This window comes from Dipodomys ordii, unplaced genomic scaffold (assembly GCF_000151885.1).
Source record: "Dipodomys ordii isolate 6190 unplaced genomic scaffold, Dord_2.0 Scaffold6, whole genome shotgun sequence".
NCBI lineage: Eukaryota > Metazoa > Chordata > Mammalia > Rodentia > Heteromyidae > Dipodomys > Dipodomys ordii.
Window position 1 is genome coordinate 4,162,576 of NW_012267222.1, and position 23,773 is coordinate 4,186,348.

General features: G+C 55.8%; 1 protein-coding gene across 1 annotated transcript in view; it reads left to right on the forward strand.

The window, feature by feature from the left end:
• Positions 1 to 23,773, forward strand: part of Camta1 (calmodulin binding transcription activator 1) — a 704,439-nt gene that overhangs the window by 454,186 nt on the left and 226,480 nt on the right. Inside the window, exon 6 of the mRNA XM_013034731.1 lies at positions 21,936 to 22,007. Coding sequence (XP_012890185.1) covers positions 21,936 to 22,007 — 72 coding nt within the window. The remainder of the gene's footprint in view (positions 1 to 21,935; positions 22,008 to 23,773) is intronic.

Genomic DNA, 23,773 nt, shown 5'->3' on the forward strand with positions numbered 1-23,773 from the left:
AGTGAGCACTTGCTACATTCCAGTGCTGAACTGGTTCTTGGAAACTGACAAGGAATAAGCAAGTGTGGTCCTTGCCCCATGGACCATGACTTTAGGACTCAAATGTTGGGATCAGGGGTGGTGAGGAGCTACTGCCCCAACCATCCCAGGGACATGTTTTTAGCTGAGTTTCTAGAGCCATCTACCATCTGCGCAGAACTCTCCTCTCCACGCTCTTCACACACTTCTTGGCACCAATGGCTCCCACTCCGGGACACTCACTGTCTGACCTCTAGTCCTCATAGATCGACGGAATGACTGCTCCCATGCTCATCCCCACACGCCAGCCCTGCAGCCCAGGCACACGCAGGGATGAGGCCTTCAGCCCAGAAGATCTGCCTGGAAGGCACGCAGCAAGCTGGATGCCAGAGGGCTCACGCCTGGCATCCTGGCTCCTCAGGAGGCTGAGATCTGAGGACCAAGGTCTGAAGCCAGCCTAGGCAGAAAAATCCAAGAGACTTTTGCCTCTTGCCAGAAGGGAAGGTGTAGCCCGCGTAGTAGAGTGCTGGCCTTGAGGATAAAAACCAAACCAGGCTGCAAGGTCCTGAGTTCAAGCCCCAGTGCCAATATTCATTTTTAAAGGCCCATAGCAAGCCTCAGCAAATGCTCCGGAAGCAGCAGAGAGGCTGGCGGTCATGCCAGAAAGGAACAGGTAGGGGGGAGGAAGGGAGGGATTGGGGAGACAGCCAGCCTGGATAGCTCTGTCAGCAACTGGAAATGGCCGCTGCAGAGGAAGGACCTCTGGACAGGGCTCCTCGGGTTCTGTGGCCATGTATCGCTCGTTCCTGACATGGCATCCCCTGCTGGGTCCTGCTGCAGCCCCTGTAGTGGGTTCCCCACTATGCCCGCCAGAACGGGGAGGGAGGCCCTACCTTACACCCGGCCTCTGCATGGACACAGGGCCAGGAAATGCCCCCCTGGGCTCGGGCATGGTGGTGAGTCAGGAAGTTGGGGAAGCCGGCCCAGCTTCAGGCCCCCCAGAGAGCCTGCTTGCCTTGATGGGAGTGGGCAGAGGCGAGCTAAGAGCAGAGGAGAGGATCCCACACTTGGAGGAAGCCCACTGGTGCTCGGCGAGATTAAAACGATCACTCCTTGTTGAATTGGCCTCTTCTACTGGCTTGCTAAATATTTAAAGACTCCTTATTAAAAGAGTTACCATCTTTAAAATGTCAGCTTGTCATCTGTCATGCGGGTCCGCTGGAGTATGGTCCCTGGGCTGTGTCCTAGCTCCTCAGTCTCAAGATCGCTTCGAGTTGTTTCGGAGGATTTCCTGTGTGACCTACACTCCAGAGGGTTCGGGCATATGGCAGCTCAGCCTGAAGTTGGGCAAAGCCCCCCTCCTTCTGGGATGGGATGTTGGGGAGCAGAGGGCTACGGGTGCCCAAGAAAGACATCTTATTCTGCCAGAGAAGCGTAGACATGCTTTGGAGGAAAAGCCAGGGTTGGGTTGGGTTAGGTGAGTAGGGGCTGGAGCTTATGGGGTTTAGTGCCCGGGAGGATGAACACAAGTTCTCTGAACACTAAGACAGAGCTCTCCCAGAATCCTGTCAGCACAAAATGGAGCTCTAGAAGAATGTCTTCGAGTATTCATTCAACAAACAATCAAGTACTTGCTTTTTTTTTTTGGCCAGAAGCCATACCAGGCCTTGAAAATATGGAACTGAGTGTAACACATCCATAGCCACCTCATACAATGTGAAGACTAGCAGGAGAGACCTATCAGGAGGAGCCCATGGTGCTAGGAGAATGGAGTTCAGCCAATGGCAGAGCAGGATGGTCTCTTCTGCACATCCATGGGAGGTTCCAGCCAATGGCAGAGCAGGATGGTCTCTTCTGCACATCCAGGGGAGGTTCCAGCCAATGGCAGAGCAGGATGGTCTCTTCTGCACATCCATGGGAGGTTTCTGCCAATGGCAGAATAGGATGAGCTCTTCTGCACATCCGTGAGAGGCTGCCTGTGTCTCTCATACAGGATGGACCATGGCTCATTCCCAGGCTGTTTGATGCTGGAGACAGAGCAGAGCAAAGACGAGGATGCTAGGGCAGGAAAAGAACACAACCTGACCTTCCATCACCTCTACCTTGAGTTAGTGTAGACCAGCACTCAGTCTGAATTTCTTATGTCTTTTGAAGTCTGCAACTACCTCCTACGCAATCTTGTTTTCTTTATTGTTGGTCATGAGACTTGAACTCGGTTCCTGGCCACTGTCCCTGAGTTCCTTCTCTTAGGCTGGCACTCTACCACTTTGAGCCACAGAGTCACTTCTGGTTTTCTGGTGGTTAATTGGAGGTAAGAGTCTCATGGACTTTCTCGCCCAGGCTGGCTTTGAACTGCAATCCTTGGATCTCAGCCTCCTCAGTATTTAGGATGACAGGTGTAAGCCATCACACCCCCTATGCTCTCCTATGCAATTTTAAATGGTCCATTTGCTGTAGCCCCTGGTGGTTCAGGTGGCGAACTGCAGCCCAAAGGCGGCACCGAGGTCAGCTTCCCATTAAAGCCAGAGCTCAGAAGTCTACCCCCTCTCACACAGGTCACTTGCAGCCTCCGATGGCAGCCTGGGTCTCTTCAGGGCACGGCCACCAACACCTAGCTGAGCTCACTCAAGTATGCCTTGTCTCCATCTGAAGCATGAAGAAATCAGATTAGTGGGCAGACACTCCCCACCATCCTGTTTGGCTCCAAACATTGCCACCTTCCACCCACCCACTCACCTTGCTGTCGGCAAGAGTTAAGTTTTAATGAGAAAAGAATTACTCTCCAGAATATTGAGTATAATTAAAACTCTACTGTGGAATATATATATACATATATATATATATATGTATATATATATATATATATATATGGCCAACACTGAGTATTAAAGGAAGTAAAAAAATGTTAAAACACAACCCCCGCTCTGCTCTCCCCCACGACATGGATTATTAAGGCAGGTTTGAAAAAAAATAAAAGTTCCTATTAAATATTTAAATATTTCATTAAATATTCATCCTCTCAAAAATTGCTTCCTAACAGATCCTTAGGTAAATATAACAATATTTGATCACAAAAGCAGCTGGGCCTGGGAAAGGCAGTGGTGGGGTGAGATTGTCTGGGACTGGGCTCTCACAAGCACAGAGTCATGCTCAGCAAGACGCGGCAAGGGCTACGCCGTGGCCGTATGAAAGGACCCTGGTGATTGCAGGGCTTTCCTTGGAGTGAATGAGCTGCAGAAAGGAGGAGTGATCTACGGAGGTGCAGCTGAGGGCCGAGCCCTCATTGGCTGGCTCCTTCTTAGGGGGGGCTATCTACAGGGCTGCAGAAGGGACCACCAAGTGCCATGGGTGTGGGAGACAGTGAAAGGGCTCTTCTGTCCACACAGGGGCTGGGATGGATGCCCTGGGGTCTCTGCTAGTGGTGAGGAAAGAGAATCTCTCTTAAGTTCTATTGAGATCTGCATTCCTTGTTTGGACATCTGGTCTACCAAATAGGTCTCATCCAGCTTTCTGTAGGCTGCAGTGCACCCACCCCTGTTACTCTCCCTCCCAGATCCAGTGCTAATATCTGCAGAGGACTTCCCACCTCCAAGCTAGTGACATATGGGACCGGTGATCCTCAGGGACTGGGCTGTCCCATGTACTGTAAGATGTCCAGCAGCGTCTCTAGCCTCAACCCCCATGACAGCACTCACACCACCAGCCATGCCCACCTCAAATGGCCCAGTGCCCTTGAGAGTAGCAGTGTTCCAGGAAGGGCTCTGCTCTACAAGAAAGCAGGCTGGTGAGCCCTCGGTGTACGCAGGAGGGGGCCCTGGCAGGTGCAGGGTGCGGGGTGGGTCTTGGCCTAAAGAGCTTTCAATGGGTGGGCACAGGAGTGAGTGGGGTGGGCGGCATGGTCAAGGTAATGCTGGACTGAGCAGCCACAGGGACAGGGGTGCACAGTTCCCTCTTGCCTCTTCCCTAGGGGCTTCAGTCCCCTGGCTCCCGTCCCCTCACTCTCCACCCCTGCAGGTTCACACTGCATCCCCCCCTGCCCCCAGCCGCCTTTTATCCCTGCCTTCCCTCAGCCCTGCTCCATGCTGACCTCAGATGCTGGGTGAGTGCCAGGCCCCCAGGCAGATACCTGCCATCTGCTCACTTCCTCATGGCACCTCTGGGACATGGAACAGGTCCTGTCCTGCCCGGGTCTCAGTCCTCAGCCAGAGGGCAAGGACCAGACTTCGCTTGTGCCGCGGCCCGCCCAGGCTCCCATTTGAGGTCTCTTCTCCATCTCAGTGGTTTGGTTGTTCTCTGAAGCAGCCCAGGGAAGGGAGAGGCCCCCAACTCCTTGGAAGGGCGATAGAGCCCCCAGAATCGCTCTTGTTTGTTTGTCCTTGTTGTTTATGCCAGTACTGGGGCTTGAACTCAGAGCCCAGGAGCTGTCCCTTAGCTTTTATACTCAAGGCCGATGTTCTACCTCTTGAGCCAGAAGCTCTCCGTCTGGCTTTTTGATGATAAATTAGAGAACAGATTTTTCTACACATGCTAGCTTTGAACCAAGTCTTCAGATCTCAGCCTCCTGGGTAGCTAAGATTATAGCAGGGAGCGGCTGGCACCGGCTCTTGTTGGTTTTGAATTCTCACTGCATCCTAGGGCACTATCTGCCCTTTCACATGACAGAATCTATTTTCTACTTCCCACAGTGCCCAGACTTAGGTACAGAGAAACCAAGCTATGCATCCAAGCTCACGGCAGTAGTGAATCAAGGCTTATACTGAGGACCCCAGAGTCCATGCTCTGAAGCCGAAGTTCCTCAACACCCCCTCCCCCACATAATTTATGCTTGTCATGAGCCCTCTCCACAAGAGAGCCCCTCCCCATCTCTCCACAGATCCTGGGTGCTGGCACAGCAGACAGAGAGCCTTGGTGCCCAAGCCAAGTTTCTCCTCCTGCTTGCTTGCCTTCCCTGGGCAAATTCATGGGTGAGGAGGAGGCCACAAAGCTTGATGGGCTCCCCTTGCCAGCAGCAGGCACCAACAGGGGGGGCACTAGAGCCCAACTCTGATAAATGACACATTGCTATCATGGCTGCATCTGGGTCTCCTGGGCTGACAGAAGGCATGAAAAGCAATGCTTCAGTGGACCAGGAGCTTGTTGTGGAGCTTTGTGTCCTGGGGGAAGGCCCATCTGCTGGGGAGAGTCTGGTCCCTAGGCGGGCAGTCCCCTGAGGACCCCAGTGGAAGCCTCCTTTGGTGGCCAGGCTGGGCATCAGGGGCAAGAACAGAGCCTAAGCCAGCCCTGTGGGGCATGGGGGAAATATCACCACCTGGGTGCTTTATAAGAACAGACAGGGAAGCCAAATGCTGGCGGTTCAGGCCTGCAATCCAGCCAACTACCAAAAAGCTAGAAGTGGAAGTGTGGCTCAGGTGGTAGAGCACCGATCTTGATCAAAAAATGTCATCGGACAGTGCCCAGACTCTAAGCTCAAGCCCCAGTACTAACCAAAAATGGGGAGGGGGGAATATATTTCTCACTGTTCCAGCCAAGACTGGAAAAGGCAGTGTCAGGTGAGGGCCTGGGCACTGGTTCCTCCGTGACGCCTTTCTGCTACAGCCTCATACTTGTGCAGTGGCCGACATCTCTTTGATAAGATCACGAATCCCATTCTTGAGCTAAACCTCCAAGAGCTTCCCATGGGCATCTCCTCCTTGCCCATCCTTTTGGGGGGTGGACAGAATCTGGGGGGCACCGGCATCCTGAGCATGGCAGCACCCGTGGGCAGAGCTCAGCTGTCTTGCTGGTTCTGTGGCAGCCGTCCAGGCTGTTTTCAAACCCAGATAGGAAACGGCTCCAAGGACAGAAGCAAAGTGTTCCCCCCCAACAAACAGTCACCTGGCATGCCAACACACCCAGGCTGGGCGCCACGGGGAAGCCGGGACAGGACTAAAGGAAGCTTCTGGAAGCCACACTGAGAAGGAAATGTGGTATTTTGTGCCAGTTTTTAAGGAAAAGAGGCTGGCATTGCATGCATGGGCTGTGTCTGTATTTCTAGACAAGCTGAGGCTGTGGAGGTGAGGGAGGGGTACAGGCCAGGACCCCGGCAGGGTGGGGCTCCAGTGTCTTAGCACCTAACAAGCATGCATGGGGGGAAGTGGCTATTTCTCTAACCTGACTCTCATTCAAGAAGTCAGAAGTAGGGAAGGACAGTAGATAAGACAGGCAGGCCTCAGGGCCAGGAGACGGGGATACATCCATGCTACCCCACTCTGTGCACACGCTCACACGCGAAGCAGCTCCTGCAGAGAAAAGACTTTTGACACACCACACTGAGGCGGCCAGGGGTGGGAAGGAGCAGCAGGTGTTTGAGCTGAGTTCAGATCCTGCCTTCCTTTTCCCCCTTGAGACACATCAGGGGCTGGCCCAGCAGGAAGCAGCCCCTCAGGGGAACCACAGTCACCGGCTTGGAGGCTCCCATCCAGCCTTCCCATGAGTCCCTGGTGAGGGTGGGAAAGTCCTGAGCCTCTGCATGACCTGGTGACTGTGTATCTGTAAAGTCCCTGCGCTAACCCTCCCTGGAAGGACCAAGAGCCAGGAGGGACTGAGCAACCAGCACCCTGGGTGACACTTTCAGACTCAGCAAGCAGCACACACAGTACTCAACATGCCAGGGATTTCTGCTATCAGCAGAGAGAAGACAGAGCCCCTGTAGCTGCATCTCCCAAAGTGACAGGGGCTGGACAGGGCCTCCTGCAGCTCGGAGCATCTCAGAAGCAGTCCAGCTGCAGAGTTCAGCAGGTGAGATTAGCTTATCCAGGTTCCCTTTGGGGGGTGGGGCAGAGCTCTACCATGCATAATCCCCACCCCTAAAGATTCAAGACCACCCCGTGCAGGTCAGCTGCTGATTGGATTCCAGCGGGTCATATTTTAACATTGCCAAGTAGTTGCGGGCGATGGGGAACCTGTTTCTTGCTCATCTTTATACATCCAGGAAATCTGTACCACATGCAGCCTGCTTGTCATTACACATGTTAAAATATTGCATTCTCTCTTCCTTAGCTAGGTCTGCAGGTTCTGCGGAGCCATCCCGGGCAGATAAAATGCAGGAACCAGAAGGGAAGCTCTCCAAGGGAGGGGAAAGGGGGGGGACTGGAGAGAGAGAGAGACAGAGAGAGGGGGGGGGAACCCAGAGAACACAGCTAAGCATAGCGTGCCTGTGTCCCACCGTTAGGAACTGGGCCTGCCACCCCAGGCCGGGAAGGCTCATCATCCTGGAGGTTGTTGGACAATCTCTTATTTCCCCAGGGAGGCTGCTAAAGATGGTGTTGCTCTGGAGAAACAGGTGTAATTACAGAGGCTCAGGCAGGGCACCGCTTTCATAGCTGTAGGGCCTGCAGCTAGACCTCAGTGCACGTGGCTGAGACCCAGGGCCCCACCCCGCAGCTGGGGTCTCCCCAGGAGACCGACACCCCACCCCCGCCACCTTGCAGCTTTGTGTCCTGTTGTCACCTGCACCTCTGGGGGGTGGGGGAGAACATGGGGAAAGGGTGATCAGTCCCAGTATGCGGGACGTCGGGGGGCCGCCGAGTTCCACCCCGTGGGGACTCCCTGCCCACTGGGACAACAGGCCCCCTTCACCCTTAGACACCCCAAGGGAGGGTCTTCGCTCTGCCCCCAGGGTGAGGCACGAGGGAAGGCCCTCATCTCGTCTGAGGTATGTTTGCTTGGCCCCAGAGCTCTTCTAGAACATTCATTGTGCATTGTATGCTGCGTCTGGATGGTGGCCAGAGATGAGCAGAGATCGAGCCTTCCTGGCAGAGGACATGACAGGGAGGAGGGAGAACTCCATCTCTCCCTCCGCAAACCCACCCCGGACACGTTCCATATGGCAGACTCTTTACCCGAGGCCTGGGTCCAGGGCTGCGTTCAGCACACAGAGCTTCAGATGGCACCGGTTGGCCTAGCCAGGCCCGCGGGGTTGTAGATGGGGTCATAGATCTCCACCCTCTGGGATTCCTCCCAGCTGGGCTCCAGCAGCAGCGATGAGCCAGTGGCTCCTTCATTGCGGGGATATGGACAAGGGGGTCTGGATAGACACAGGCGCAGACAGGGGACCCAAGGAGGTGAGTAGGGGGTCCCAGAGAGGAAATGAATGGAAGGTTACGGCCACAGCCGCGGGACACTGACGTTGTCGCTGGGAACGCAAGCCCCTGGGAAAGTCCACGGAGAGGGGAACACGGGAAATAGGCAGTTCTCACTCCGAGGCTGCAATTAGGCAAATCTGAATGTCCCGAATGGGTCCCCCATGTGACATGTCATCTGTTCAGCTGCCCGCTGGTGGGCCTGTCCCTGCTGCAACCACACACACACACACTCACACACACACACACACACACATACATACACACACACACACACTCTCAGACACACTTTTTGTGTGTGCTGCTGCTGGGGATTGAACCTGAGCTCAAACTGGTGCTCCACCTCCTGACTCACACCTCCCCTTCTAGCTTTCTGCTGGTTAATTGACGGCTTTTCTCCTGGAGCTGGCTTCCAGCTGCAATCCCCAGATCAAAGCCTCATGAATAGCTAGCATGACAGGTGTGGGCTGCCAGAGTCTGGTTAAAATCAACTGTTCGGGTTTTTTACGTTTAAAATTAACCTTTTAAGAGTAGATAATCCAGGCATGTAGAATATCTGGCATGTTGTGCAGGCACCGTGTCTCAAGTTCCAAAACATTTCGTATCATCCCCAAAGGAAATCCCTTCCGACCTTCCTTCGCTCCCCCCCTCCCTTCCCACAACCCCCTAGAAACCATCCCTTTGCATTCTGATTCCAGGGACTTGGCCTACCTCACCAGTTCTGCCTGAACGGAATCATGCATGTGACTTTTGTGTCTGGCCACTCCTGGCTACTGTACTAATTTTAGTCCCGTGCTGCTTTAGCATGGTCCATCCTTGAGTCCTTTCAAAGGCTGAATAGTATTCCTTTGTATGGATCTGCCACCGGTTTTACTGCACTCATCCATTGGTGGACACCGGGCTGGTTCCGGCCATGTGAAGAGCATTGCCGGGGTTCTCTGTACATGCTCCTGCTTGGGTCCCCCGGCCTTCTAAGCTGAACTTTCTGAGGACTGGGTCATGGTTCATCTGTCAAGTTGGCAAGAGCCTATGGATGGCCTCTCTGAGCCCCGTGGAAGCTCCCGCCCCAGCCCCACCCTGTGCGCTCGGGAGGGGGCCTGAGTCCCCTGGAGGCCCAGCAGCGTTTGGTGGCTGTGTCCTTGTCCCTGAAGCACAAATGCAGGATGGAGGCGTTCACAGCCCAGGTTCCGGAGGCAGGAAGGTTGGCGGTGCAGCCGCCCCTCACTCTGCTCACTCTCAAAGTCAGGCTGAGGCAGGCAGCTGCCAACCACCAGTGCAGGCACCCGGGTCTCTATTCCAGGCCCCAGATCCCCAGACCAATAGCCAAGACGGCAGAGTCTACTCTCAGGGCAGTTCATCCACGGATGCAGTCATTCTAGGCGCTGTGGTGGGCACCAGGGCGCCCCGCCGCAGGCCTGCTTGGCGGGAGTCCTGCCGCTGGGGGCAGGGCCTCCGTGGGGAGGCAGCCCCAGAGAGGAGCCTGCTCGGAGTCCTCTCCCACTCAAAGGGCTAATGGGGAATGGGGCTGAGCCGTGGAGAAGCAGGGTGGAGTGGAAGCCATGGCCTGCCAGGTGGGGGCAGCTGTACCTCGTGGGCCACGGCAGCCATGCAGGAGAGGCCCCACAGTGGTGGAGCTGCGGTGTCCAGGCAGGGTCAGTAGGTCCAGCGGCCCCCACGTGGCCTCTCAGACCCCCAGGGACACCCCAGGCCGGCAAGTAGCATGGTGGTGGCTCCAAACACGGGGACATGTGGGCAGCATGGCAGCCGGGGAGTTGGGCCAAGCCTCTCCTTCCCCTGCGCTCTGCAGAGCTGGGAGCCGCCTGGGAACAGGCCTCAGGCACCCAAGGGACTGGAGGAGACTCTTGAGGGAAGAGGGGAGGAGAGGTACTGCGGCTCCCTGCCATTGAAGCTTCTGTGGGGCCTTTGGTCCCCCCTGCCCACCAAGTCCAGGCCCCCCACAGGGTTCCAGGGCTGTAGTGAGCACCTGGGTACAGGTGTTCCTGAGGAAGGCTGGGAGGTCTGGGGGGCTTGAGCAGCTCCCAGAGGACGCAGCTCTCCCCCAAAGGAGGTCTGTGCTCATCGTTTGGAAGAAGGTTCCAGAGCTCGGGGTCAAGGGAGTGTCTGACTTGGTATACATGTTGGCAGGGGCCAGGAGCCTGGTAGATTTGAAGTCAGTCCTGGCTACTTGGGCAGCTGGGTGGAAGGACAGACTCTCCCCGCTATGGAGCCTGGGCGGATGTGTCCAGGGGCCCCACCGGGACCCGATGGGGCAGTCAGCAGTGCTCTAGTTACAGAGGTGAAGTGGCGGGGGTGGGGAGGGGCGGACCCAGCACCCTGTGCCCTGTGTTTACTGAATGGACAGCTCCTCCTGGTTGCCGGGCAGGTGTAGAATGGGGGCCTCTTCCTTTATGTAGCCGTTATTCTCAAAGCTTCGCTATGGTCTCCACAGATGTGAACATGGAGGCTCCGTGATGACGGGTGAGCTGAGGTTTAGTCCCCTCCCTGCTTGGAGCCACGGAGGAAGTGAGAAGCAGATGTGCCCTCGACTCTGGCGGCCCAGGGCGGGCCTGGCTGACTTGGGGGCGGGGTCTGCAGATGTGCAAAGAAGCAGCAATGGGGTCTTCCTTCCTTCCTTCCTTCCTTCTATCCTTCCTTCCTTCCTTTCTTTCTTTCTTCCTTCCCTCCTTCCTTCCTTCCTGCCTTCCTGCCTTTCTTTCTTTCTTCCTTCCTTCCTTCCTTCCTTCCTTTCTTTCTTTCTTTCTTCCTTCCTTCCTTCCTTCCTTTCTTTCTTTCTTATTTGTTTTGTGTTGGTCCAGCAGCTTGAATTCAGGGCCTGGGCATGATCCCTGAGCTTTCTTTGCTCAGGGCGAGCACTCTACCACTTGAGCCACGGCACCACTTCCAGGCTTTTGGTAGATAATTGGACAGAAGAGTCTCACAGACTTTTCTACCCAGGCTGGCATTGAACTTCGATCCTCAGACCTCAGCCTCCTGAGTGGCTAGGATGGCAGTGCCCGGCTGGGCCAGGCCTATCTCAGCACCCAGGAGCTCTGACCACTCCCCCAGCCCCACCCCAGGAAGAGCCTGGCCACCCACCCTGTTCCTGGCGTGTGTCTGTCTGCGTGCGTTTCTGACAGGCTCCCAGATCAATAACCCGAGCCCAGGTCCTCCCTTCCAAGGGCCCTGTCCTGCTGCTTGGTCTCTTTTGTAGAGATGGCTTTTTTGTGTGAACCTAAGAAAAATTCAGAAAAAGGCCAATTCCCTCTGTCCAGCCCATTAATTCTGCATGCTCAGGCCCAAATTAACCTTGGCAAGCCTTAGAGAGGAGAGAGTAATTCTAACCTTAAAAATCTGCTGATTAAAGCTGGTTTCAGGAATTCGACTTCCCTTAATGTCTTGGCAGCCCGCCCAGTCTCCCATTAACATAGCCACAGATCCGCCTGGCATTTCTCTCCCCTTCTTCATAAACAAAACCCCATGGCCTGCTTTAAATAAGAATTCCTTCCTGGACTCCTTTGCTGGACGTAGCTGCACATTGGCAGCGTGCCACGGGTGCCCGGGAGGTGCCGCAGGTGTCCGCATGGAGTGGCATGGAGGGCTGTATTCTAGCAGATTCCAGAACAGAGCAATCATTACAGCCAGAAACCCTGGGCTGCAGCCTGCCCGCCCGCCTACAGAAGAGAGCGAGCTGAGAGCCCTGAGCCCTCGTTCACTCTCTGTGCTTGTTAGAACGGCCACCAGGGCCTTCGAGGGCAAGCTCCCAGCGTTGGTGGAGAGGAGGCCAGGCCCGGAGCACAGGGAAGAGGGAGCTGCCAGCCAAGGGCACGGCAAAGGTCACTGCTCATTCTGATCCCATCCTGGCCAAGAGCACCAGACTAAGCGGGACTGTGCTTGGCACCGAGTGCTAGCACAGAGCCAGAAAAAGGATGGAGGGCTTAATAATATAAGGAGAGGGAAGAGGAAGGGGCAAGATAGAGAGAGGAAAGGAAGGAGGGAGGGAGGCCCTGAGGGAGGGAGGGAGCGAAGGAGAAAGACTGTGATCAGTGCAAACTGCTGGCAAGATCAGTTCCAGACACTTGAGGAGGCTCCGAGAAATAGGCCTGAGCAACGTGCTTTGATGGGAGGAAGGAAACTTCACTTCTTATTTATTATTTATGTCCTGAACCTTTAGGAAGTAGCTGAGCTAGAAGGCACAGCACAGCTGTATTGAAATGGGCTGAAGGAATAAGACCTGTGGGCTAGAGACAGTTTGAATACACGTATATCTCACACACACACACACACACACACACACCACGTGTGCCATACATGTCACATGCCGTGCGTCTACGTACACGCACACATAGGCACACCACACATATACACATATACACTACATGTGCACACACATACCACACACATACATATCACACAGTGCATGTGCACACACACACCACACACCACAGCATATGCACATGCATGCCACACCCATGTACTGATATATCATATGTCTGCATACCCATGCCACATGCTACACACTCCACATGTGTGTGCATTGCCACACATACACACCACACGCTTGTGTGCACATACACATTGCATGCCAGATGCAAGCACATCCACACACATACAAGAGTGCTACATGTACACACCAGACAGAGATACCACACGTGGTGGCTACATGCATGCTATAGAACATGCATAAACACCACACACTTGCATGCCACACATTCACCACACACAGATCACACAGATGCTCCCAGAACACAGACACACAGACACACACGCACACACACGCGCACATGCGCGCGCGCGCACACACACACACACACACACACTGGGAGCAGCTGCTATGGCTGTAGGCCTGAGCTGCCTGGCCACTATGGAGAGAAGGATCTGTGCTCCTTGTGAGGTCCAGAGAGACTGAGGCAGAGAGTTCTCAGATCGCCAGCATCTGCTTGGCTACCCGGTCTGTCTTGTTCCCCAAAGCAGGCTGGCCAGGGGCCAGGACGTGACAGGAACTGGGGGACAGGGGGCGGGGTGGGGAGACGTCCCAAGAGGGTCCCAAGAGGACAGGAAACTAGGGAGGTGAGGGTCGCCAGTGCCTGGGCTTGAGCCCAAGCACAGGGAACCAGAGCTTCAAAGAGAGCAGCCCTGGGGGTGGGGGCGGCAGTAAAGCACCTCGGCCTTCCCATCCTGAGATTCATAGCTGCTCTCAGCCCCGCTCTAAATCTCAATTTACCTTGTTATCAATTTTGCGCCATTCTTCCCTTTTATACCCACTAATTTATTAATCTTGGAACCCCCCAAAAACAATAAAACAGAAGCTCTGGGGATCTTATTTATATCTTTAAGCATGATTTTTATGCCTTTTTATCTAAAAATTCATTTAATTTTTATTGCCTTCCTCAGTCATGTCGTGGTTAGGCCGGCCGCGGCTTCGTTCGGGGGGTTTCCCCCATGTGGGCTGCGGCTCCCCGCGGGAGGCAGGCGGTGGGACGGGGGGCGGGGGGCTGCAGCACCCCCACACATCCGCTCCACCATGCTCAGCCCTCCTCACACTCAACCCAGCCCCCCGTTTCCTTCTGGGGTTCCTGCTAGCCATGTGATCTAGAACTTTCCATGGCTTGGAGTGTGCCCCTTTCCTTCGGGCACCTGCAGAGCTGCTCCGTGCCCAAACCCGAGGGCTGGGCGTCCAGGGGGACACCTGTGTCCTTCTCACCAGACCAACGCCCATTGCTTCCTCTCTGGGCAGAATCTTGGGGTCCCCCCATGCCATATCCACTCCCTGGCCGCTTCGGCCTCTCTGCTCACACATCGTGCCTGCCTTCTCTAAGCGTCTGTCCGTTCAGGTCCCCGGGAGCCAATCCTGTCCATCCACACAACCAGGGACCCACAGGCCTCGCTGCAGTGCAGGGGGGCCTGCCTGGTCCCCTGGCATGCGTGCTCTCTTCCTCCCTTCTGCCCCAAGAGGAGAGTGCTAAATTCTCCAAGGTCTAGTTCCGGTTCCGGGGTGGCGTCCTATGGGGTGTGGCCAGAGGTTCCCATTCCAGATGTGGCTTCTGGTAGAACCTCTCCAAGGAAGGCCCTGCGCATCCCCGAGCCTCAGCTCCCGTGTCTGCAGGAAGGAATTCTCACTTCTCAGAGGGCAGGGCAGACCCCTGACAGAGCCACTCTGCCCTGTCCTGAGTCCCCTTTAGCACCAAGCACAGGGACATACAAATAGTTGGCCAAAAGGCCAGCTTAAATTCATGGAAAGGCAGGGGCACCTCTGACGTCGGGCAAGGACAAAGCCACTGTTTGAGAAAGGAGTCCAAAGCCGGGTGCTGGTGGCTCACACCTGCAATCCTAGCTACTCAGGAGGCTGAGATCTGAGGATCACAGACAGAGACAGCCCAGCGGGAAAGTGTGTGAGACTCTTATCTCCAATGAACCTCCGAAAAGCTGCAAGCGGGGCACTGTGGCTCACGTGGTAAAGCACCAGTCTTGAGTGAGACAGCTAAGGGTCAGTGCCCAGACCCTGAATTTAAGCCCTTGTATCAGCTCCTGAAAGAGAGAGGGGGAGAGAAGGAAGAGGTAAGGTTCTCTATGTGGTAGAGAATGGGTTTTGTGCAGCAGACTCTGCCCATCCCTGTCCAGGGAACCTCCCCAAAGCTGCAGTGCACAGAGGCTATTTCCAGGCAAGGCCCCGGGCCTGCTTGGCAGTCCACCTTCTGCCTGTACAATCCCAGAGTCTCAGGGTTGGGGGTCCCCCGGGGGTCCCCCGGGGGTCCCCCGGGCTGTCCCGGCTTCTTCCTCCGGCATGGCAGGGCCGCAGAGAGGGCGGGTCTGTCTCAGGGAGCGAGGCTGGGCGGGAGCCTCCGTCAGCGATGATCGAATATTCCAAATCTCTGCTGTCACCCAACCCCAGCGGCTGAATCAGACTGCAATCCATTTAGCTCAGACTCATTTTAAAGCAATTCACTATTTAACAAGTTCTGAGGCCCCGCGCGGTGCGGGCAGCATGTGAATTGAATCATCTGGGCTAATCTTAGATTAATACAAGCCAAATCCTTCAGCGAGGACAGTCCTAGGAGCTTCGTCCCTCTGTCTGCATCCCGGCTAGGCCCCTACAAAAGACCTGACTGTCAGCCAGTGGCAGGGACGTCTGAGCACTGACAAGGGACCACTTGGGAGGAAGTAGCGAGAGAGGCAGAGTCTCGGCAAGGCTCCTTGGGGGCTTCCTTCCTCCAAGGCTAGCCGTGTGACCTTGGATACATCATTGAGCCTGCCCTGGCCTGCTTGAAGAGACCCCTGTACCAGCCACTTGTGAAACTGGAGGAGGAGAGGCTGGGGGCTCCACATCAGCCTCCACCTGCCCAGCGCCCCTCAAGATCTTTTCTTAGCTTTCAGTGCGCCGCAGGAGCACACCCTTTCTGTGCTTTGGTACGGTTGCTGTGGTTGGGGAGACCTGGGAGCTGCTGGCATGGTGAAGATTTGCAACAAAGGACCTCCCTACACCCCTGCCTGGGGTCCCCGCCGCGCTGTGCCTGGCCCCTGAGTCTGTCTGAGATGGACCCTCCTGTTAGGCCCGCGGGGAGCTGCCCAGGTCCCTCCCCCGCCCCTCCTTTGTCAGGCCCAGGGTCAGGCTTGCCTCCCAGGGCAGTCCCAGGTCTGTCCTTAATGCCAGCCCCCAAGTTGGAAGGGAGAGGCACCCCTGCCTCCTGGGGTACAGCTGAAGTGGTGGGCCGCTTCCTCCTACCCCCAACTGCAGCAGGAAGATATGCCGAGGTGAGGAATGGAGATGATAGGGGAGGGAGGGGGGAAGGAGGAGGGACCCAAGCCACCGCTCTAATCCTGAGCCTGTCCCCCACCTTCAGGCTCTGAGAGCTGCCCACAGTGCTTCCCAGAAATCTGCTCCAGAATCTGAATCAGGGGAGAGGACAAAAACCATAAGAGCCACAGGGCCTTTGCTTCACCACAAGGCTATCTGCCAACCAGCTTCTTGTGCTGGGTCCCCAGGGAGGATTGTGCAGAGGTCTGGAGTCACAGACTCAGTGCCCCAATCAAGCCATCTCTTACTTCTTTTGGGGGGGGGTGGTTCTGGCCACCACGGTTTGAACTCAAGGCCTGGGCACTGTCATTTAGCTACTTTGCTCAAGGCTGGCACTCTACCACTTGAGCCACAGCTCCACGGGCAGCTTTGATGGTTAATGGGAGACTTTTCTACTCAGGCTGTCTTTGAACCATGATCCTCAAATCTCAGCCTCCTAAATAGCTAGGATCGCAGGCATGAGGCACTGGTGGACCGGCTTCCTGCTCATTCTTTTTACCTCTGCACACACATCCCTTCCTCTCAAGGGATTTGCTGACCTCCAAGAGGAAAGGATGGCATGGAGCCCCCTCCGGGTACTTTGTGCTTGGCATCCGGACTCTCTGATGTGGTCTGAGTCATTTGAGCTAGGGAGACGCTGGAGGGGCCGGCTCAGGACAGAAACGGAGCAGACAACAGCTCAGGCTGGCTCTGTGCACTTCTGTGCATATCCCAGGCCTCAGCCAGCCAGAGAACCCCGTCTGCCTTTTTCTCATTTAAAGGCAGGATTAAGTCCTTCTCTTGGAGGTGGGTTTTCCTTCCATTCCCCCCCCCCTCTCTCCTCTATCACCTTTATACCCGAGACACGTTTTAAACCGATTCATCTTGATCATGTGTCCATCAAATATAAGCGAGGGAGATAAACTAAGCACCAACAATCGATGCTCACTCTGACTGATTTTGTGGGAGACAGGCACCGGCCCAGGGGGAGGCTGGAGACCCCAGCCGGGTCTGAGGGAAGGCTGGCTGGTGGCGTGGCTGCCAGGAGCTAACGCAGGCGTGGTGGCAGAGGGACCTGTGCTGGTAAGCCCCGTGAGAACACACAAGGTATCATCCTGCACTAGAAAAGGCACTCAGGGGTGTGGGATGGTGGTGGTAGTGAGGTCTTCCAGTACAGGCACAGGAGGCTTTAGAACCCTCACAGATTGGGTCATGCTGGTTGTGATTCCAACCTTCAAATATTTCAATTCTGAGCAGGGCACCGGTGGCTCATGCCTATAATCCTACCTACTCAGGAGACTGTGATCTGAGGATCACAGTTCAAAGCCATCCTGGGCAGAAACGTCTCTCCCATTAACCACAAAAAGCCAGGAGTAGCACTGTGGCTTCCGTGGTAAAGTGCTAGCCATGAGCACTAGCAGCTCGGGGACAGCACCCAGAACGTGAGTTCACACTTCAGGACCGGCATCAAAACTGTTTCAAGCCTCCCTGTTCTCTTCCCCCAATGCCCCAACTTCCCCCAAACCACCGTGGCCCCTTGCATCCCATTCTGCAAAGATCTTGGCCCCACGCCTCTGAACTGAACCCAGCTGGCAACGTGCAGTCCCACTTCCGTGATGACAGAATGTTCCATGCTCTCCCTGACGGTGGACTCTGGCTTGTGTGGCTGCTCACCCTGCCCTGAGTGGGCTAGTGCCACGGGAGAGCTGAAGCGTTTGCTTCCCTCCATTTCTGCTTCTACCACAGGCGGTTGGTGGACGCCAGGGTGGATAGCTCAGCTCTGAGGTACATAAGACAGGGGTGTGTTTCTCGCCATCCATAGAAGACGATACAACGCTAGGGGCGTCCCTTGCCTCCCGTGTGGGAGGGGACCCGGGTCAGGGGGAAACATCAGGGAGGCCACGCCTGCAGGGACATTTCGCTACCCCAGGGGAGAAGGACCCTGCGTGCCCACCTCCACTAGTGCTCTACTGCTGCAGCCACAGCTCCACGTCCAACTTTTTGGTGGTTCATTGGAGAGAACAGTCTCATGGGCTTTTCCTGCCCAGGCTGGCTTCAAACTATAATCTTCAGATCTCAGCCTCCTGAGTAGCTAGGATGACAGGTGTGAGCCACCGGCGCCCAGCTGTTGAACATCTTCTCAAGTAGACAGAGCAAGCTAGGTGTGCACTTAGTCATGTGCAGAGCCTAGCAGAGGATGGGGGAGAAGACCAAGGGTGGTTGGGTCACACTGCGTCCCCGCTCACATTCCCTCCCCCCTCCCGTCATTCTGTACACAGACCCTCTCCCCAGTCCCTGCCCCATCCCAGCCCTCCCACCTGCTACCCCCCTTTTCCCCCCCAGGCGCCCATTTTGCCCTCTTTCCTCTGCCTTCCAGCCGGGTGACACTGTCATTCCCAAGCCAATTGGGGATTCATTGCACAATATTTCACAAGGCAGGGTTTCAAATCCATTCCCTTTACTCGCTAATCAAAAAAGCAATCAAGTTTGTCGGTAGTGATTTGTGGCATACGGACTCTGGGTGCTCTTTGACCAGGTTTGGGGGGACATTCTCTGGGGGGGGAGGGCTCCCTGGGCCGGGTTTTCCCGTGGGGGCTGAGCGGCGATGGAGGAAGAGCGCAGGCCTGTGGGAAAGCCATTAGGAAGGTGTGCGTGGCACGCAGCGGGGAGGTACATGGGCACGAGGTGGGAGGGGTGCATCGAGTCTCCTGGTTTACGTGTCACAGCTGTGACGGAGGAGGCAGCTAGATGTTTCCAGGAAATCGGGAGAATGTCATCTGTCTCTCCGAAAGCCGCCTTCAGATGAATCACACTGGGGCATGAAGCTCCCAACACCCCCCCCACCCCCACAACAGCGAAAGGGAGGCCTTCGTCTTCAATGCTCACCATTGCTTTCCTGTCATGACCGAACTTTCATTTGGGTAGAAATTGGAAAGGAGCTGGGCACTGAAGGCTCACGCCTGCCATCCTAGCAACTCAGGAGGCTGAGGTCTGAGGATCGTGGTTTGAAGCCAGCCTGGGCAGGAAAGTCTGTGAGACTCTTATCTCCCAATTCACCCGCAGAAAGTCACAAGGGGAGCTGTGGCTCAAGCGAGATAGATCATGAGCATCGAACAAAGTTGCTAAGGGTCAGTGCCCAGGCCCTGAGTTCAAGCCCTAGTACCCACCCAAAACAAGAAAAAAAGCAAAGGTGCTCCAAAGGCGATCAGCCTCAGCATGCGGTCCATCCCCGAGTGGGTGCCTTGGACATCTGAGTGAGCCCCCCCGCCCCCACCAGCTTCCTGCATCAAGAGCAAGGCCCCTGTGGCCCACAGAAACAAGGGGGCCCCCCTTGCGCTGGCCGAGCACCCCCTGCCATCCTGGCCCAGTATGCGCCCTAGAGCCTCTTGACCAGTCCTCAGGGCCCCGGCCGGCCTCTGCTCCGGTCATCCTGGCCCCACAGCAAGGTTCAAAGACACAAATGTGGCTGCCACATTCCTCCCTTCCCCACTACGTCAGGGCGGGGGGCAGGTCCCCTCCTCCCCATGGTCTTTTGTGATCAGTTGCAGCCACCCTCCAGCCCGGGCTCGATGAGGCCCCACCTCATCCTTCCCTCTCTCTACTTCTTCACCCCTTGCTTAACATCTACTGAGAGACGGGGGACATCAGATCGCCGGGGTGTGGTTAGAATTACAGAGTGACATCTAAAAATAGTCTCTTACTAAACCAGGCTCCCGGGCCCCCTGATTAAAATGTATGAGGCTTGAAGTGGACCACGACCATTTATCTTTTCCACTTAGTTTTGTTTCTTGGATGGTTCTGCCCAGTCCTGTCTAGGGCCAAGCGGGAGGCCAGAGAGGGCTTTGGGGGTGTACAGGAAGGAGCTACCCTGCTTGCTGCTACTTTTGTGCTAATTCTCAGCCCTGGGCAGGGCATGGGTTTAGCAAATTCTCGCTGATCCCCGAGTCTCGGAGGAGACTGAGGCCTGAGCTAGACAGATAGGCCAGGAATGGTGGCAAGAAGATGTCAAGAATCAGTGGTGTTCGTTTCAAGTCTGGAGAGGAATAAACAGAGAGAAGGAGCAGGTGGGAGCCTTCTATTACCAAGGGACAGGAGAAACTTGTCTTAGCCGTTCATGTTGCTTTCATTGGCTTATGGCATGGGTCAAAGTGAAGGAACTGCCTGGGAAAACAAGCAGATTCCACTGGGAAAGAGCTGATTGAAGTAACACAGGCAGCCGCTCGGTCATTGTGACCAAATGCTTCTAAGCAACATCTGCACAGGAGTCAGCTTTGGCAAGAGAGAATGAGTTATTAAAAAAAAAAATCCCAAACCAGCAAAACGAAACACAGTGTCTTACAAACCAGAAAAGTCGTGGAAGAATATTGCCTTCTTAATAATAAATACATTTTGTGGGTAAGGATTGCAAGGGAATCGTTTAAATTAATTTCCTCTTTGTTTGTTTGGTTTGTACAGGGCTTAAATCCCAGCTGGCAGTGATCTGTTAAAAAAAAAAAGTTCTAACATATTGGAAATCTGATTTTCTTATAGCAGAATTCCAGAGTCTAAAATGAGCTGCTCTCTCTCTCTATCTCTCTCTCTCTATCTCTCTATCTCTCTCTCTATCTCTCTATCTATCTATCTCCTCTGCTAATCAGACAAGCAAGGCTTAAATAAGACTCTTGAGTTGAGCCAAATTGTACTCAAGTAATTTGGGGGATGTAAATAAATATATACCACATTGCATGTCATATAGATGTAATATCTATCTGATGAAAGCTTTCCAGACTGAACTGCCAGACATTGTTCACAGGGAGCTGTACTGGGGTGTTGGGGGGTCTGGGGGGAGGGGTGCCAGGAATAGGGGCCTGGGACAGAAAGCCTTTCCCACTGAGGTTGGATCTGCCAACCCTTCCTCCTCTTCCTGCCCCATCCATCCTGAATCCAAGCCCTGGAACAATCGGGTCACTAACTTAGAGCCAAGTAGAAGGCAATCATCCCATGTGGGATTTGAATGCTCTAAAGGAAAAGGCGTTGGCCTTGGTTTCGGTGTGGGCCTCCACCCGTGGGTGCCTGGGGGTGGGTGGGCCTGTCCACACCTGGTGAGCCGCTTGGGAGGCTGCACCCTACCCCACACAGGTTCTCTACAAGGTCCTTGTCCCCCTTGGGCCCCTCTCCATCTCACTGGTGCCCAGCTCTGTGTGCATGGGCAGCCCATCCGTGGGCTACCTTCACCTGTCAGACCCCAGGTGAGTGTTGAGCCAAGGACGGTCCCCTGTGCCAGCCTGCCTCATGTGTCCTTCTCGAACCTGGATCCCCACCCCCATCCCCCTTATTCTCCAACCTGGCTCTTTCCCCAAATTGAATCCATCTGCAAGAGATGCAGTTTTGTATTGAAACAAATCCTTAAATAAACAACCCCTCATTCAAAAACTACAATGGACACCCACACGGGTGGCTGGTGCCCAGAATCGGGAGGCTGAGGTCTGAGGATCACGGTTTGAAGTCTGCCCTGGCAGAAACATCCGTGAAACTTTTATCTCTCCCATTAACCAGCAAGAAGCCACAAGTGGAGGTGTGGCTCACGTAGTAGAGTGTCAGCCCTGAGTTTCGGGACGGCCAGGTGAGAGAAGCCTTGCGTTCAAGCTCCAGTGTCGGCACTAAAATAAAATAAAAAACTCTACAGAAGGGTCTCCCTGAGCATATCCCAAGCGCCTTGTCCTACCCAGCCAGCAATGTCCGGCCCCGTGTGTCCTGTGTGTTTTACCCCCTTCTGAACCACTCCGCCATGCCCACACACCTCGGCTGGCCTGTACGCCAAAGGGGAAGCCTCCAGCTGCCCTTCCCGTGTGTCCCAGCTGTCATATCCCACGGGCTCCTCGGATCCTGTCCCTGCAGCAAGCCTTCACGCGGGAGCCAGGCAATGCGCGCCTCGGTCTCTGCCAGGTCCGCTGCAGGCGGTGTGGCCTTCTCGCTCCTCTCTGTTGCCTGTCTCCCTCTCTCCTTCCCTCTTTCCAACTGAATTCTCGTTTTTCCTCTCTCCCTAGTGCTTGTACGGCTGCTATGTCCATTCCTCCATCATCCCCACCTTCCACCGGAGGTGCTACTGGCTCCTTCAGGTAGGTGGCTGGGACTGCGTTCTTGCGTCACGGGTCAGTGCCCGGGAAGGGCCTGTGGAGGGCATCGAGGGGACGCGGGACTCTGGTGTGTGGCGGGGCTGTGGGCTGGCAGCCTTGGTGAGTCCTTCTAGGCTTGGGCTGTGTGTGTATGTGTGCTGAGGCCAGCTACTTGGCTTGGCCTGATTGTCAGGAGCGAGGAAGGGGAGAGAGCTGGTGTAAGGAGGCTCCCGGGTGCCTCCGTTTCCTTCTGAGGTGGACAAGAAACAAGGCTCAGCCTCCCGTCTCCGACTGTGAAATGCATCTGGGCTGAAAGCCACACGTCTGTTCGCTCTGTGGGTTGGTCACAAAGCATGTGTGGGAAGCAGGCTTCCAGAGGCATGATGGATGGAGGATAGATGGATGGACGGATTGTTGATGGACTAAATGAGTGGGCTGACAGCTGGGGAGGAGGAGCCACTGGCTCCGTGGGAAGGTGCTCTGTGATCAGCTGGCCATGTCTGCCTGTGGAGTGCGTTGGCAGCGCCCCCCAGCCGGCCTCCGCCCGTGGTGCTTGTGTGGAATTATGCAGAGACTGGAGAGACTTTGTGTGGAGCCCAGCGGCCTCTTGCCTTATGGGAAGGAAGGCTCAGGCAAGGATGGACTGGCTCCCTTGGCACACATGACCCCTGCTCCTCCCCGCGTCCATCCCCAGGGGCCTGGCACCTCGCCTTCCAGGCCTCCATCTCTGCTGCGGCCTCTCTCCCGCAGTCCTGCTCTCTGTGTTCCCCTGGGCTCTGGTGGTGTGGGCAGCCTGTCCAGCCCCGAAGCGTGAAGCACCGGGAGGACAGGGGCCTGGGAGGTGTGCCACAGCCCAGGGCGATCTGCGTGGGGAGGCCCAGGCTCCAGCCCAGCGTCCCCCACCAGTCCCCCCAGGCAGCCTGCTCTCCCTCCCTCCCTCCGTGCCCAGGTGCATCGTGCACGCGATGGGTTCATTAGTGAGGCAGTCTGAGGATGTGCTGGTTTGTAAATGGACAGACGCCGTGTCCGCCGTGGCCCGTGCCCCGCGGCCCTGGCCCTGTCTCCCTCGGGGGCTGGGCAGGGAAGCCTGGTTCTCCGATCATGCCGACCTTCATCTTGGGGAGGGGTGACGGACCGGGGTGCTGCTTTGGGTGGTCCTGCAGGTGCCCCCCCCGGGGAGGGGCTTTTCTCACTGCCAGTGCAGGAGTGGGTCGTGAACCCCGCCTCACATCCCCACTTTCCAAGTCTAGCTTCTGGAAGCACCGTTTCTCCCATACGGGCTGCGGCCCATGGAGATTCCGGCTCCGGCTTTGGCTTTTTTCCTTTCTGGCCAGAACACTTCTTTGGCCAAGCCAGCTCTGCCTCGGCCTGGCCTGGAAACCCCCAGCTTCCTGCCAGAACCCCACCCCCGCCCCCTGGTCTGCGGGCACCGCCCCTCCCCCAGGCCACCCTGCGCCCCACCTCTGCCTGCCCCACCCCCACCCGCTCCCATCACGGTCTCGTGGCTTTTTAAATTTCACTACATTTGTTTTGCCGGGTGAGGACCGAGCTCATTACGCCATAGCTGCTTTCGGCTGGGCTCCCACACACTGGGGCGGGTGTGGAGGAGACGTGCGCACCCCACCCCCAGCCTGCTCCCCCGAGACCTGACCACGGGCGCACTCGGGGGACGATTCACCTGCACCAGGCTCCTCACCTTCCAGCTAGCAGAGCCTCAGTCTCCCCAAAGATCACCAAACCAGGGTTTTGATGGCCGGCCTGGGACCTCC